Source organism: Octopus bimaculoides, chromosome 9 (assembly GCF_046866305.1).
Source record: "Octopus bimaculoides isolate indiv1 chromosome 9, ASM4686630v1, whole genome shotgun sequence".
In the NCBI taxonomy this organism is placed as follows: domain Eukaryota; kingdom Metazoa; phylum Mollusca; class Cephalopoda; order Octopoda; family Octopodidae; genus Octopus; species Octopus bimaculoides.
In genome coordinates, this window is record NC_142936.1 from 16,971,755 (window position 1) to 16,990,482 (window position 18,728).

Consider the following 18,728-nt stretch of genomic DNA (forward strand, 5'->3'; position numbering starts at 1 on the left):
GGTCGATAAAATAAGTACCAGTTGAGCACTAGGGGGGGGGTCAATGTAAATGACTAGCCCCTCGCCCTCTCTAAAATTTCAGGCCCTTGTGCTTACAGTAGAAAGATTTATTATTCTGGTGAATAAGATAGTAAGTTGGCAGAATCATTAATTAGTATGCCTGAGATTTCTTCTGGGTTCAAATTCCACTGAGGTCAACAGTGACTTGGACTAATGAATGTTAATGACTAACTCACCCTACCCCTAGAATAGTTGGCCCTATGCCTATAGTACAAAAGATTATTAATTGGCGTTAGGAAGGGCATCCAGCTGTAGAAACTCTGCCAAATCAGATTGGAGGCTGGTGTTGCCATCTGGTTTCACCAGTCCTCAGTCAAATCGTCCAACCCATGCTAGCATGGAAAGCGGACGTTAAACGATGATGATGATGATGAGTACACTATGAAATCACAAAAAATGACAACCAGTTCTATGCAGTCTTAGGTATACTGTGCCCAAATGAAAAACGGGATGGTACAAATGGAATGTTTCTGATCATAAGACTTGGATCTAAACAAGTGAATGTGTATGTGTGACCAGCTCTAGTTTAAACAGTTTCTTCTTATTTATATTTCCAAGACAACCTTTGTCTTATCTTGAATAAGGTGTTTGTAGTGGCAGCTGTCGTCTATTTAAAATCAATTTTAGATAAAAATAATTTCTAACAAATGCACAAGGCTACAAATAAGTGGAAAAGAAGAACTTATATTGATCTTTCTTATATTGTATGAACTTATTATATTGATGATTGTTACTTCCTTTATAAACAAAAACAAAAAAAAAAAGGCAAAGTTGACCGATAGGCACTTAGCTTTTAACTGTTATATTAAACTATTTTCTCTATCATTCACAGGTATTTTTTCTTTTTTCTTTTCTTTTAGATAAGATTAAAGTGAACACTACCACCTGTCATTTGTTATCACTGAATTTGAAACTTTGTTGTTGATATGTTCACTGATCAGGAAACAGTTTATTGGTGGCAAGATATTTGTTTGTTAGTAAGACAGACTGTATCAATAATTACAAAAGCTAAAGTCCATTGATAACAAAATGAAAAATAAGCAACGTTAAACTAAATCTTACCTAAAATTTAAAAATAATTAAACAATAACTGGCACTACTAATTGCATTCAGAAGGTAAAATCAGAAAAGTCATATTACTAGATTTTGTAAGTTTATTTTTCTCAGTTGAAGATAAAAGACTATTAAAGGGAAATAAGAAAATTCCTTCAAAGTTAAAACAGGAACATAGTGCCAGTCTGTCTACCAATCCTTCCATGGTTATATTTGTTATGAACTTGAACTATCTGTGCTTTATTTAATTTTGAAAATAAGCATTGAGGAATTTTAGCACAAGAAGCTATCATTATTAAGCTGGTGTTAAATAAGGTTTTTATATATAGTTATGACGGAAGGTTTTAATTTAAACACACACTTTAAAACTAAGTTTTTATCTTAGAATCAGAAAGTTTTGGGAAGGTTAACACTGAAAGGATTAAATAACATGTTTAAAAGGGAAAACTATATCTTACATGAACATATACATATGAAGTATAAGAAGTATGTACATGCAACCAGAACTGTGAAGTCAAATGTCATTTTCAAACTCATTTCTTTGATAACCAACTTAAGAACATTGAGATTCTTGTGCCACTGGCTTCTTCACAAAACTGACAACTTTTATGCAGACATGTGCACTAATATTTTTAAAGAATTAAAAACAGATTCAAATCATGTTCCATTTGGTAATAATACATTTATTCAAAGTCTATATACAGGAAAGTTTCAGTGAATTGTATACAATATCAGGATAAAATTTAGCATTACTACCAAATTACATGGCATTTTTGTTATGAGGCAAACACTTGATAAACTATTTATTTAGAGGAAAAAAAAGCAACAACTAATTCATAGATGGTACAAAATATTTATTGAAAATAGTTTTGAGTAAATATATATTTAAAAAAAATTTATCACTTGCATGTATATGTATATATGTGTGTATGAGTATGTGTGTATATTAGATATATATATGCACACCTATTCCATACATTTTAATATATGTATGCATATGCACATACAGAGAAATACATATAAAGGATGCATATAGATAAGATTACATAAATATAATACTAGACAAAATATTGTATCTAAAACTGATTTTTCAAATTTCTTTCAAACAGATTGTTTTATATATTTGAACTAAATATGATTATTATTTAGGTTATTTTGATGAAATGGTCAGTCTTTAATAGACAAATTGTAGAGGTAAATGAAATAAATTCTGTAAAATAATCTAAAACCTTTGGCAATCTAAAAGAAAAAAAAAATAATGATAATCATGATAAAATCATATGCACCCTCCATAACAAATTTCTAAGTTAAAAAGAAAAACAAACAACTTTGCTAATTGACCAGAATGATTCATTAGCCAAATTGTTATAAATTGGCTCAAATGTTTAAGTTGTGTTATAGTGTAATTATATTATTTTTCGATTGATATATTGTTGAAGACAAGCAGCTATCAGAAACACTCAACACACCCATTCTTCATCATGGACACACTCATACACACATTTTTCATAGCACACGTCAAAGCATTCAGTGTTTAATGGTATAATGTGCAACCTAAAACTGAATAAACAGTAGGTGTCACAAGTTTTGTTAATGCAACCATTGACAGCTGATTATTTGAGCATTAGATAGAGGCCGGACTTCACAGGTCAGGGATTGAATGATCCATTAATTTCTTCATCAAACTGTTACCCATGCTGTAGAAGAAACAAAATTAAACAGAATAAATAGAAGTTTACATTAATCTCTTTACACTTTTACTGGTTTCAGACATTAGACTGAGACTATGCTGTAGCATCAGAACTTATTCTATAAACCCAATAAAGAATGAAAGTGAAAGTGGACTCGGGTAGGTTTGTAAAGAGATATGATCAAATAACAAAAAGTATTTTCTCCTACACCCTTCAGACTCTGCCACACACTACTTACTATAACACACTATTGCTAAACACTACCATTATACAGTTCTATATTTAAGAGATGAGGAATTATTTACATTATTTACATTTGACGGATATTTCTCCTCATCTTGTTTGTTAACACGTTTCGGCTGATATACCCTCCAGCCTTCGTCAGGTGTCTTGGGGAAATTTCGAACCTGGGTTCTCATTCCTAACGATGTTACTATTATTATTTATTATTATTATTACTATTATTAATCAGGTCGCTGCCGTGAATCGAACTCGGAACCTTGTGGTTAAGAGCGCGGGCTACTAACCCCAAGGTTCCGAGTTCCGAGTTCGATTCACGGCAGCGACCTGATTAATAATAGTAATAATAATAATAAATAATAATAGTAACATCGTTAGGAATGAGAACCCAGGTTCGAAATTTCCCCAAGACACCTGACGAAGGCTGGAGGGTATATCAGCCGAAACGTTGTGTTAACAACTAACAAGATGAGGAGAAATATCCGTCAAATGTAAATAATGTAAATAATGTAAACTACCATTATAATCCATAAAGCCATATGCTATCATTATATATCTTTATCACTACGCACTGCCTTACATACCTTATTGTTATATGCTACAATTACATGCTCTCATCACTACTATACACTACCAGGACACTCATATAAAATAGAGTGCCAGTATTATCATAGACATGAAACTGAATGATATTGGGCTACTACCTAACAAATTATAAGTTCAAAACCACTGCAAGTGTTTTATTTCTCATCCCAAGTCCATGTAACTGAAAATTCTAAAAACTCTTTGATATCATTGGAGAGAGAAAGAGCTAGCTCTGATTCCTTTAATGCTATAGAATCTATGTGTAGACAGTAAAAGGGAGAACTGAAGACCACATATTGCACATGGTGACAAAACCTTTTTGTACAGAATTTCCTACATATCTATACGTATGTTATACTGATATAAATACTTAGTCATCATCATCATCATCATCATCATTTAGCATGCATGGAAGATGGATGATAAACAATGATGATGATGATGACTTTAAATACTTATATCAGTGTAGCATAAATATACAACATACATATACATATGTAGAAAATTGTTTGGAATTTATCAGTAGCTCCTACCACAATCAGGAAGAATAAAAATTTAAAAGATGTGAACAAAACTGATTGTAAAATAAAGCTACATATCCCAAATTCTTAGTAGTAACTTAACTGCAGTTTGAAGGGTCATAAGAATTTGTTTTTAAAACAAGCTACAAAAACAGGTCACATAATTATCGGTTATAATAGGCTCCTCCTACACAAAAAAATATAACATCATATTTCTGTTAGCAGTAAAAAGAAATAAAATTGTTGGCATTATCTCAGATCTGTACCATAGGTTCCATACTTTGGATGCTATTTGGAAGTTGTTACTTATATACAGGGTGTCCAGAAAGTCTGGGTACATGGAGTAAATAAAATCATAACATAAACAATTAAATATAAGAAATAAGAATTTCTTAGAGTATGTGTTAATCCCCCATGTGGGTACATGGAGTAAATAAAATCATGACATAAATAATTAAATACAAGAAATAATAACTTTCCTTTTTTTACTTTTGGAAAATGATGGAAATCATTTTGAAAATATTATTTATTAACATTATAATTGAATAAAATTGTTTTGTTTTTAAAAGTATGTGTTAATCCTCATGTACCCAGACTTTGTGGACACCCTGTAGAAAAGTTAGACAAATTTTGGGTATAGTTTCTTCTCTAAAACCATAACACAAATGAATACTTTGCTCCATAATTGTAAGTATAGAAACACATCAATATTCATGCCTCCCCATGGTATGCAAACTTGTTCAAATATATGAACTTACTAATGAATTTTGCCAATGCAGACCATTAGATTCCTCAAACTGTTTTTATTACCCACCAAACATCAATTCTTATTTCAATGTTATTGTTTTTCCATTTTATCTTATAACAATATTACAGTATGTGCTTTGTTTTATTACTATTATAGATATCATCAATGCAAGAGTATCATGATCGGTTTATCTCTTGAAATTGTTATTTTCTATCGCAACTATTACACTGTATACATATTTTATGACATTTGTTTGTTGAACATGCTTGCATAAATTATTGTAACTTGCAATACAATACAAAGAAAGACTTGTTATAAAATCACTATAAATTCTATTGGACTGAATGATTAATTGATCAGATGAAAGGCCAATTATAATATATTTTAAAAACAAATTAGAAAAAAGTTCTCTCCAACAAATAGCTTAAATCCTTGCTACATAAATGGTCAGTTTTTGGTGATTTTTTTTTAGCTTATTACAAGCAAAACATCAGTAATTTAACAACTTATATTTACAGCATAGGAAGGATTTTAAAAAGGAATATTTAAAATAATTCCTGACTTGCTTGTCTGTCACATTGAAATGACACATTTTGTTTCCTGTAGCCCATGACACACAACAACAGACATCAGAAGAAATAGAAACATGACAAGAGATCTGGAGACAAGGAGACAATATTTCCAAACATTTTTTTTTTGTCTGAGGCAACACATAACATTCCATGTTAAAAGACATTTAAACACAGACAAGGTTAGATTAAAAAAACTTTCATGGCAAATAGAGTTAATAAGTTAAGAGTACAAAATTATTCTATAATCCTATAGTTTGTAGCCAAACAATTAAAGACTTATTTTCACAGGAGTGAGCTCCTTCTGTGAAAATAAGTCTTTAATTCCACTCTAATCTGTACTCGAGAAATGATTTAGGTTCAGCAAGACAAGCTAACAAAATCACCAATTATACAGTACTCCTATTGTCTATGCTAGTGAACTTTACTCCCAATAGTACCTACATACAACTGAGTATAGAAGATCATTGACATATTTTTGAACAATATATTACACTATGTCTATGACACTAAAACTTTTGGCTATTATAACAGCACTGTTTTGCCATGAATACACTAGTATAGATACACTAGTAATACAATGAATATCTGAAATTGGCAACAACACGCTGAATAATTATTTTAGAAATAAACTTAACACGAGATTGTCAGAAAGCAAAGGAAATTGTTTACTCACCATTTAACAACATGCTCATAGATGACACTAGGCATCACAGTAACTGTAATAGTTCGACCACCGGCATCAATAATAGCTCCTATGTCAGCATCCTGTAATTAAACAACAATGTCAAGTTTACAACAAAAAATAACACACATACAATCTGTAAAATAAGATAGAATTTTTAATCCTGCATGTACAATTACTATAAAATAATACTTTTAATTACATATATATGTGTATGTGATTGTATGTGTGTGATTAAAAACATGACCTTATTTTACAGTAATTTATTCTTTTATGAATTTCTTAGTTAAAAAAGATTATAATCATCTATATAAGCTACTGCTACACACATATCTAAGTACAATAATTGAGGAGTTGAGCTACTGACCACATGACAATAAACAGAAAAAAAAGACCCTCCTACATCATCACTGAATATAGTAAGCGATAAAAATGACATCCAGTTATGAAAACAATTTTTCGAACAAAAACATAAGTGTGAATAAAATTTTTTTTTTTTTTTACATACTAGGGGGCACTGCCTATCAGGACAGAGTCAATTACACTGACCCCAGTTATTTACTTCATTCTGTTTTTTCTGACTGCTTTTCATATATTAGCATGGGTTAGATGAGGCTTCTTGAGACAGTATTCTATGGTTTGATGCCTCTCCTGATGCCAACCTTTGTTTTTCAAATTTGGAACTTCATTCCACCTCTTCACATATCAAACCAGTGCCAGACATTTTGTTTATGTGGAAACAATGTCATCACTGCTAAAATGGTGTCAATGCAAAGGCACAAAATATAAACATGTAACAGGCTTCTGTACAGTTTCCATCCACAAAGCAGTGATCAACCTAAGCTGCAGTAGAAGACACTTGCTCAAAGTAGTATGCAGTGGGACCAAACTTAATACCACATGGCCATAATATGAAAGATTACATTAAATGGAATAAGAATTATATGGCAAATGACTGAAAAATTTAACCATACATAATTTAGGATAGAAACATTATATGAAGATTAAACAAGAAAAAAATCCAAATCCAAATTTAACATCTTGTTCTAAGAAAGAGAATGTTTTTACAAAATAATCCGTCATAGAAATTGGATCTGGCTGGTGTAAACATAAAACAGGTAGAATATTTGGTCCAGATATGGCCAGTTTAAATGCTGAAAAGTTAAAATAGGCCCCTCATTATGATTTTTATTATTAGCAGGGTGTGTACATGAAATAGCCAAGCACAGCATTATTTCAGTTTAACACACACACACACACATTATATGATGCCAGTACTGCCTGACTGGCCTCCCGTGCTGGTAGCATGTATAAAACCTACTACACACTCGGAGTGGTTGGCATTAGGAAGAGCATCCAGCTGTAGAAACCTTGCCAGATCAGATTGGAGCCTGGAACCGCCTACTGGCTTGCCAGTTCTTAGTCAAACCGTCCAACCCATGCCAGCTTAGAAAACAGACGTTAAATGATGATGATGATGATGATATACTATGCAGGAATTATATTAGCTACTCAAAATAAAAGACGCCTCTCATCCTTAACATTGTCAATAAATAATCTGGAGAAACCAGATTTAAATGTAACTGGAGTCCTGAACTCATGAAGAATTGTACAAATGATGAGTTTCAAACATAAAAATAATGCATAAATGTTTCTTGGAAATCATTTTTATTTAAAAAGATTTTTTTTTTTTTTTAATGCTATTTTTCATACTGACAACCCCTAATAAACATACAGATTGTTAAATTAAGGTTTTACAATTGAATTCATAAACTTTAATCTTTGATATGTTATTAGTCCAATCTTAAAATGGAAGGGTTACATATTTTAAAGACAGGTATGGCTTTAAAAAACAAAAGGTGTGCTAAAAGAAATACAAATGCCTGTGGCAAAGATTGGATTTATAGCCTGTTAGCTACTTTACTTCAATATTTTACTCATTTAATCACTTCATAAAAAAATTTTTTAAATGAACTTCCAATTGTAAATGAAGTCAGTTTTCCATTTCAATAGACATTTTAAGAGGCAAAAGTGTGTGTGTGTGGGAACTTGGTGTGTGTGTGTGTGTGTGTGTATACACACACACACACCAAGCCATCCAACCTATGCCAGCATGGAAAATAGATGTTAAATTATGATAGTGCCCCAGCATGGCCACATGAAAACAACTGAGAAAAGCAAAATTGCTTGAACATGCTAAGATTAGATATACAGACATATTTATTTATTTATTTATTGCCCACAGAGGGCTAAACATAGAGGGGACAAACAAGGACAAAGGGATTAAGTCAATTACATCGACCCCAGTGTGTAACTGGTACTTATTTAATCGCCCCTGAAAGGATGAAAGGTAAAGTCAACCTCAGCGGAATTTGAACTCAGAACGTAACGGCAGACGAAACACCGCTAAACATTTTGCCTGGCATACTAATGATTCTGCTAACTCGCCACCCTATACAGACATATTTACTGGAAGTTATATCAACTCAGTAGTGCTCTGTCTATTAAATACTGTCAAAGCTTTCAATTTGACATTTTCACTCATATTCCAGCACTTCAAATAAGTGCTATTTATCTACTGCTATTATAACCAATACATAGAGTAGTATTTTTCTTTTATATTTGTTTCTTCGTTATCTATTTATCCCTCTCCTTCTTTACTGTAAATGATCAGCCCTTTATTGTTTAACTATATACATATCTACTCTGCTGGGCTTGGTCTACCTGGTCAAAATGAGATTAAAAGTGCTATGTATAGTAAATTACTCATGGATGTGTCAGTATTTTTGTACAAAGCAAACAGAAGGTTGGCTGTGAAAATTCTCATGAGGAAAGTGTAAGAAACAATAACAAAGACAGAGACAATTTATTTCAAAATTTAGACTGTAGTCACACCTTTGAATGGAATGTATTTCCTCACAGCTGCTGCCTGACTAAACAACTTAATGCAGTTATGTAAACTTTAAAAAGTAAAAAAAACTATCACATGATTTTCAAAACAGGACTTTTGGCAGATTAACTAACAGCTGAAAGATTTCTGAGAAATTATTATCACTAATCAAAAATCAAACGATTATATATAGTTATTTAGTTTGTTGCAAGCATCATAGCTGAAGCCAAACTGGAACATTGCCTTCAAACAGTGTTGATAAATGACTACCTTTCAGACTGGATTTGGCTACAATTTCTACTACTTAAATGGAATTATTATGCAGAGAGAAAGATGGAAATCTTTGTGAACAAATTCTTAAAGTTAGATGATAAGAGATAAGAGAGACAGAAGCAGGCCAAGAATAAGCAAATGTTGATTTGAGAGAGTCAGGTAAGGATAGAGGCTAACAAAAAAATGAAAGGAATGCTATTAACAGAGAAAAATCATAGCTGTTGAAGTGATAGAACACTACAGGAGAAAACATACAATGTGTAATGAGCATTTATCAACTGTTTTGTATCATAAAAAATAAATCTATTCCATAATATAATGGAAATGTCATATTTACTGATGAATTAGAATTTCATGAGAATCAGAGTTTATTAAAATTAAATGGATAAATTTCACAATAGAAGTTATCTTTTTTGCCTTGTTTTTGATAAGGTGCTATTAGCTATTCCAATTATAATAGATTTTTATTGTAAGTATTAAATAAATTTAATTTGTATCAGAATATTACTATATGTGCAACTTATTTTCTTTTGAATCAGTTACAATTATTTCTTCCATTATAAAAGGTATTGAAATTTCTACCAATATGATTTTGTACAAATGTTAAAGGAAATATTTGAAATTTGGATGAATAGAAGTGATGTTAATGTTTCATTTTAAACAGAACAAGGCACATAGAGAAATAAATGAGCCATGACCTGTTAATGAAATCTTGTATTATTCTTCAATTAACAAAATTATGATTCAGAAAAATATTATTTTAGAATATCTAACCTTTAACCCAACAACATTCTGTCCATTCACTTCAATAAGTTGATGGTCAGTAAGAAGACCATTTCTAGCAGCAGATGAATCTTTCACCAGAGACTTAATCTTGCCATCCTTGTAAACAAAACCAACATAGCCACTGCTGTCTTTTTGCATAGTGACAGTTCTCTCAAATGGCCTACAAGAAAAAACACAAAAAAAAACCCCATTTCATTTTAGGCAATGAGTATAGTATATTGGTTTAAATACAAAATACTTATAATATACTATTAACTTACCTGTCTCTAACAGCCATACAAATCTTTTGAGGATTGGCAGACTTCAAATATTTATGAACTTTATCATTGTCCCAACCAGCAACTGACTGGTTGTCAATTTGAAGAATTTGATCTCCAAATCTTAAACCAGCCATAGCTGCTGGAGAACCACTCTGCACCAAAGCTACAAATACACCCTGAAAATAATATAAAATGATATGAGAAAAACATAATCAAAAATATCTGAAGGTTATACAAAGTCATTTAGTGAATCAATTTTAAAATATAACCATCTGTAATGTGCCTCTGACAGAATGGTTGGATGGATTTTGTTAAAATTTTTGTTCAATATGAGCTGTTGGAGATTATAACTTCTATAGATGAATGCTCCTTCTAGTGTTAAATACTCAAACACAAAAAAAAAAAAGAATGACACCTAAGAGGGAAACTGACCAATGAGTTGTTCTTAAATACAGTTAATGTAGCAGTTATAAAATACAACCAAATAGAATTGTTGGGTCAATGTTTTCCACAGTCAACATAATGACAGTAAGGTTGATAAAGGGTACCAGAATGTCATTAAAAATATAAGAATATTATTACATTAACAACATACCAAAACACCATTAAACTAAAAATTTTAGTACCTTCATTGTTCTGTGGAATGTTGGGTGATGGCATTAGACTAAGCTGGCCCTAACTCCATCAAAAATGGTTTCAAGCTAGTTGCAAAAGATGGGTTGGGGTATGGGGCTAAAAATTCAACTTTCTGAAGTTCACATATTGCTACATGGATGAAAAGTGACCATTATGGTACAAATATGCAGAAGAGAAGACACATCCTTGGGTGTTGTAATGAAGTTGGATCAAAGCCATGAGGAAGCCCAACCAACAATAAACTGTATCTTCAACACCAATGACAACACAAGAGTAGGCACCTGGAATGTCCACACACTAAGAGTGATGAAAGACTATTATCTGATGTAAATCAGTGAAATGAGGAGGACAGATCAAGGGTGATGTTATGTCTCACGCTACTGCTATCTAGCACCTTCAGATGATCTCCACTCAACTGCTACTCAACACTCCTACCACAGCCATCATCATCATCATCATCATCGTTTAACGTCCGCTTTCCATGCTAGCATGGGTTGGACGATTTGACTGAGGACTGGTGGAGCCCGAAGGCTACACCAGGCTCCAATCTGATTGGCAGAGTTTCTACAGCTGGATGCCCTTCCTAACGCCAGCCACTCCGAGAGTGTAGTAGGTGCTTTTACGTGTCACCCGCACGAAGGCCAGTCAGGCGATACTGGCAACGGCCACGCTCAAAATGGTGTATTTTATGTGCCACCCACACAAGAGCCAGTCCAGCAGCACTGGCAATGATCTCGGACTACCTCTATTTATATGTCTTAGAAGATCCTACTTCTTCGCCTGAGGGCGCCAACACAACAAGCGAGTAGATAGATGGCATGACAATACTGTCCTCTGGCAAGGAAGAGCACCACATCCGAAGGTAGGGAGCATTATGCTCAACATTAAAACACACCAAATCATCAGAACAGGATTATGAAAGCCAATCTCTTATCCAATCCAGATGAAACATGTATAAACACTAAAAATAATTGAACTGAACTTCCTATCTCAGCTCAAACCTAATGCTGAATTACTAACTAGCTTCATTTATCTATGAAGAATCTAGATTACCACACATTGACGATGTTCTACTGTGCCTGCAAACAAAACATTCTTACATATATGAACACATCAAAACTAGATGGACATCAAGTTTAATGGAATATTTAAGATTCTGCACTGTACCTCATGTTACCAAATATTGTATTACAAAATGTGCAGTATAGCATACAAAGTATACTGAAATTATGGCTCCCTTCAAAGCATCTAATCTCTATACAGAGCAACAAAGCTCTACATATGTAAGAGGATTGCTCAAAGACGTAATATTCCAGTGATTCATATGTAAACATCACAAAAAAATAAGAACAAAAATCATCAAAAATTAACAGCTTCTATTCATGTAGCATAAAGGATAAACAAAATTTATCTTTCAAAAGTATAATCAAATCTTGAGAAATTAAACTGAGTGGGAGATCAACTGCATTACACAGAAACACACAAGGTACTGAAGTACTAAACAACACAAGCTTAAACAACTTACATTGTTCACATGTCGGAGACGCAGTCCAATCTTTCCATGTTCGTCTTTGCACAACACCACTTCTCGAATACCTTGTTTTATCTCGGCTCTTACCAAACCTTTATTGGCACCAGTTATTGGAGCTACTTGCATCTGATCACTATGTCCACGACTTAAAGCAACTTGCATATTTGCTGGTGGTGCCATATCCTGAACCAATTCAGGAGTCAATGGTAGACCCATATAATCTCCCAGAGTTGGATACAAGTGACCATGTTCAGACTGTGCAGGGTATTGTATAGCATGATTGCTGGCATAAGCAGTTTGTTGAGCCTAGAATTATAAAATGAGAATACAAATTAGTTAATGAGAAACAATCTTATAAGTGAACAACCCTATAATTATACATATATACAAACATCAGATAGATTAGTTGTTGTTGTTGTTGTTCTTGGCACTCCGTCGCTTACGACGTCGAGGGTTCCAGTTGATCCGATCAACGGAACAACCTGCTTGTGAAATTAACGTGCAAGTGGCTGAGCACTCCATAGACACGTGTAACCTTAACGTAGCTCTCGGGGATATTCAGCGTGACACAGTGTGACAAGGCTGGCCCTTTGAAATACAGGCACAGCAGAAACAGGAAGTAAGAGTGAGAGAAAGTTGTGGTGAAAGAGTACAGCAGGGTTCGCCACCATCCCCTGCTGGAGCCTCGTGGAGCTTTAGGTGTTTTCACTCAATAAACACTCACAATGCCCGGTCTGGGAATCGAAACCGCGATCCTATGACCGCGAGTCCGCTGCCCTAACCACTGGGCCATTGCGCCTCCACAGATAGATTAGTATGTACAAACAAACACACACACATCAAGTGAGGTTTGGAAATTCATCCACTATTTTCAAGCATGAGTAGTTTTAATACGAAATGATAGAGTTTACTTATTTGTGAAGGCATACTGTAAAGAGAATATACCTATTGTTCTAGTTTTATATGTATTATTATTTTCTTAGCAGTTTTGTTGTTAAAAGTTCATATCAAAAGTATGTTTAAATAACTGTTTCTAATGTAGGTACAAGGCCTGCAACTTTGAGGAAGCGGGAGTTAGCAGATACTATTAGCTCCAGTACTTTACTGGTACTTTATTCCATTAATCTTGGAGGGATGAAAGACTAAGCTGACATCAATGGGATTTGAACTCTGAGTTGGATGAGCATTTAAATACTAAATATTAAAATTATAAACAACTTAAAATTAGATACAATAAGGAAGGGAAATTCACTGAAATTAACTGATTTCAAAGAATCTTTTACAGTAATTGTAAAGGAGTTAAAAGTATTTGATCACTAGACAAAAAACAGTTAAATTTGCACCTTCACCTCTATCATCCACATCACATTTACAAATATAATAACAAGATGTATTTTATTATTGATTTCAGAAAGACTGAAGTCATTTGACATTGGACAAAGTGCTTTGTGGTATTTAGTTATAGTTCTTTCATTAAGAGTTCAAATCTAGTCTGGGTCAACTGTTACTTTCCCTCCTATAAGGCCAATAAAAGTACCAGGTAATTAGTGGCATTGATAAAAATCAATAGTTCCCTCCTACAATATCAGCAGCCTTATGTCTGTGTTAGAAATAATTAATGATCTCGTATTTTTCTTTGCAGACTCGCTTAAGTAATATTAAAAGCTACAAAACTAAAAATATTTCTATGCTGACTTTTGTCATGGATGGGGTTAGAAGCCCATTGAAAAATGAATAAGGATGATCATTGTTAAGCAGGAAAATAAGTCTAAAAATTTAATAACGTAAAGAAGGAAAAATGTATATTAACATAGAGTCAAATTTATCTCTAATGATAAAAGAGAAAATCAGCTCACTTCCAACAACATAGCTCATTCAAGCAGGCAAACAAATTAACTGGTTAGACATCAGCTGCTGCAGCTAACTAGGGCAATATTATGAATGTTTAGTCATGATAATGAACCTTTTATCTATTTTTTTTTTTACCATGACATGTTTTGTTTTAACTTCACTTATCTATTTTGTTTTATTTCAATTTAGTCTGAGTGGTAATCATCCTAGCAGGTTACTACAATTACTGTTCAACTTGAATCTCTATATCACATGTATGTACAGAAGATGTGGGTAGGAAGGGGCTTTTAAGATTTACTGATCTGAGGAAGGATTGGAAAGAGCATCTAGAATAGGATCTGTGAGGGCAGGATGTGTGACTACAAGATTTGGTTATAGATGATACACAACTAGTTATTTCCAAAAAGCAAGAACCTTTCTGGAGGATGTAAAATAAAATGTGGGAGGATACAGGCAGCATATTGTTGGCACTCCATCGCTTACGACGTCGAGAGTTCCAATTGATCCGATCAACGGAACAGCCTGCTCGTGAAATTAACGTGCAAGTGGCTGAGCATTCTACAGACACGTGTACCCTTAACGTAGTTCTCGGAGATATTCATCGTGTCAGTGTGACAAGGCTGACCCTTTGAATTACAGGCACAACAGAAACAGGAAGTAAGAGTGAGAGAAAGTTGTGGTGGAAGAGTACAGCAGGGTTCGACACCATCCCCTGCCGGAGCCTTGTGGAGATTTAGGTGTTTTCGCTCAATAAACACTCACAATGCCCGGTGTGGGAATCAAAACCGCGATCCTATGACCGCGAGTCCTCTACCCTAACCACTGGGCCATTGCGCCTCCACACAGGCAGCATAATATTGTTAAGTAAAAGTATGTCTGTCGCTTCAGAAAAATAAGATATAGAGTGTATGTGTATCCACCACCCCAGGTAAGAACTCCAATAACGGATGTACTGGAACCATATGGACTGTCAGCAACAATTCAGGTTCAATGCATTTTCTGGTCCTACTGTATTTTGTAAAACCTTAATTACACTTAACATTTGTTTATTCCAGAGTCAAGTATTTTAATAACCAAATCAAAGTGCAGAAAAAGATATCAGCTAAAAGCAAAAAAAGACAGAGTTCATCTTCATGGTCACTGCCATTTAAAAGAATTGTCTGCACAAGATATTTAAGACAATCTAATGGTAAAAAGAAAAAATAATTTTATAAAGAAGTTTGCTCAGTTACAAGCATGATAAGGATGCCTTAACTGCTCATCACTTGAACACAATTCAACATTAAACTAATATGCAAAAGTTACTTGGTGAACTAAGTTTATGAACAACTTGCTAGATATAGATTTACAATTCCCTACCATCTGTACGAAACTGTAAGAGAAACAATGCTGATTTTGAACAAATCTGAAAATACATCCAACTAATTACTGCCACAGTCATTTGGGTTAAGAAAACATTCCAAGAGAATTCTTTCCTTGTTTTGATAGCAACTAGAACTTCCTTAATCCTCACTATACCATCTTATCAAAGAAAAAAAAAAAAATTGAATAATATGGTCTGGAGTACACTAGTAAAATAAATGCTTTTGATTATATATATCTAATCAATCAGGGCCAACTTGGGGTCTAAATAACAATCAATAAAAACTCAGCTTCTTCAGTATCCGTTCCCAATGAGGTATTACAAACATGGAAATATAGTTATTTAAAAGTAAAATAAAAATGTATTTCACTGACTTAATAATCATATGCACACTAATCAATTGAATGGCATGGGACCTATATACACTGGAAGCTATGCTAACACTATGGAATAACAATAGAAAAAAGATGGTATAAACACACGCCAGAAAAGGTCACAGAAAACGAGAAAGCAACCATACTCTGGGATATGCCAATACACACAGATAGAGAAATTAAGGTAAATAGACCAGATATAGTTGTCAAAGATCATGAAGAAAAAAAATGCTTTCTAATTGATGTATCAATACCAGCAGATGACAACGTATCCCTAAAAGAAATGGAGAAACTTCCAAAATACAAAGACCTGGAAATAGAGGTAACTCGAATGTGGATCTAAAAACAGAAACAATTCCTATCATAGTAGGTGCCTTAGGTATAATAAAAAAAAAATATTCAGACAAATACATAACAAAAACACCAGGACTTACAAATATATATAACATACAGAAAATTGCACTACTGGGCACTGCACACATCCTACGCAAAACACTTTCAATACAGTAACCATAAGAGCATTACAGTAAACCACAGCACATACCCAAGGCGCACAAAGCTGTGCTCGGTAGTGAAGTGAAAGCACGCTATAAAAATAAAACTACTGAATAATAATAATAATAATAATAATAATAATAATAATAATAATGTGATTTCTCAGCAATAATCTGAATATTGCAAAAGGCAAATAATGATAAAATTACGCCTGAGAGTAATTATGTGCATACATAAATCAAGGAGTTTGTAAAGAAATTACTTATATCACGTTGAAAACATTAATTAATAAATTTGAGTCTGTAGGGAACTCTGTTGTTGAATATTGGTAATATATCTGCACATGTTGTACATGGAGACCTAAGCAAGATCTTTTTTGAGGAAGACTAGCAGTTGCTTATGCACATAAGCCTTCATTCTTCATGCCACCAATGTTTATACAACTTGTGCTGATAAAGCATAGCACTAGTGGCATTACAAGCATTGCTGTCTTAACAATAGAGCCAGAACAGATGCCACAACACCATTTTACCTAACTGTCTAACATTTCTATCAACCCACTGACCTTGATTGATACTTTTTAAAAAAAAATCAACTTTAAAAGAAAGAAAAGCAAAGATTATCCTAAAAATACTACAAATACTCTAATGATTCAATCAACAAACCACCTTTCTGAATCTGTAGAGACAATAAAAAGAGAGCTAAACCTCATGTAAAATTTCAGATAACTGAAATTTTTCCTGGAAATTATAATAATAAACAAAAGATTTATATCAATAAAGCCATCAGAAATTACAACACATTATTACTACATTACAAAGTGTGTTTAAATCCTATTTCAGCTCTAATTTAACCTTTCCTGTTGATTAAACAATAGACGAAAATAAATAAATTTGCGTGGTGGTGTTAGGATTGGAAATATTTGCAATTTTAAACATTTCAAGATATTTTTCTTGTCAGACAGATAGGTCAGTTTTGAAAATCTGAATATTTGATAAATTGTTAGAGTTTTCACAATTAAATAACAAAAATATTTATGGCTGAAGAAGGTAGCATAATAGATTTGTTTGCTTAATTTCACTTTTCAATTATTATATAACAGTTTCTGCACATGTCTAAAATGAGGTATTAAGATTACAATTTTACAATTAATAGCACTAAAAATTATCTTAACATTGTTCTATTATAGGCACAAGGCCCGAAGCTTTGTGGGAGGGGATTAGTCGATTACGTTGACTCCAGAATTTCACTGGTACTTAATTTATCGACCCCGAAAGGATGAAAGGCAAAGTCGACCTCGGTGGAATTTGAACTTAGAACGTAGCGACAGGATAATAATAATAATAATGGCTGAATGGTTAAGTAGTTCACTTCACAATCACAATGTCTTGGGTTTGATTCAACTGCAGGGTATCTTGGGCAAGTGACTTTTATGATAACCTTGGGTAGATCAAAGTCTTGTGGGTTGAAGGAAACCGTTTGGAAATATAGATGGATTGTAATTTAGAGGAACAGCTTAATCACATAGTGTCATGCTGACTGCCTGAATATTACATTACGGCTCTAAGCATCCGTGAAATGCTCCAGTATTTTCAGGCTAATTCAACGAGCAAGTTGATGGCACAAGTGCCTGAAGTTTTAACCAACAGCCATTTATTATTATTTAATGATAAAATGGTTTGTTCTTTACAAATCTATAATTATCATCCATAAATATAATGAACATTTCATATCTTAAATGAATGAGACAGGCACATATATAAACAATAACAACAGATTATTGTCACATCACAAGATTACAACACAATCACATTTATTTATTCATTTATTTTTCTATAAGAGAATATAAAAACAAAATAATAAGCAACCATGACTAAATATACAAAATGAGTTATTAGTACAGCTGATAAAAACAAACTTCATTAACATCTTTTTTGGTTTTGTAAAATGTATTAAATCATTTAGTTGTCATTTGTCTTCAGCTGTTCACCAGTTCAATCCCAGCTTGAGCATATTTGTGTATGTGTGTGCATATTTATTATAGATATACATGGCAACTTATGATGAGCAGTTCTAAACATTTTATAGAAAATCATAAAAGATGAAGTTATTGATCT

At 33.1% G+C, this 18,728-nt stretch overlaps 1 protein-coding gene across 2 annotated transcripts in view; it reads right to left on the reverse strand.

Moving 5' to 3' along the window:
• Positions 1–1,775: 1,775 nt before the first annotated feature.
• LOC106869660 (syntenin-1) overlaps positions 1,776–18,728 on the reverse strand; it is a 34,180-nt gene continuing 17,227 nt past the window's right edge. For both annotated transcript variants that reach the window (XM_014915479.3, XM_089357196.1), the window contains exons 3-7: positions 12,523–12,834; positions 10,362–10,537; positions 10,090–10,261; positions 6,144–6,235; positions 1,776–2,810 (exon numbers count right to left, since the gene is read on the reverse strand). In XM_014915479.3, coding sequence (XP_014770965.1) covers positions 2,756–2,810; positions 6,144–6,235; positions 10,090–10,261; positions 10,362–10,537; positions 12,523–12,834 — 807 coding nt within the window. In that variant the 3' untranslated portion in view covers positions 1,776–2,755. The remainder of the gene's footprint in view (positions 2,811–6,143; positions 6,236–10,089; positions 10,262–10,361; positions 10,538–12,522; positions 12,835–18,728) is intronic.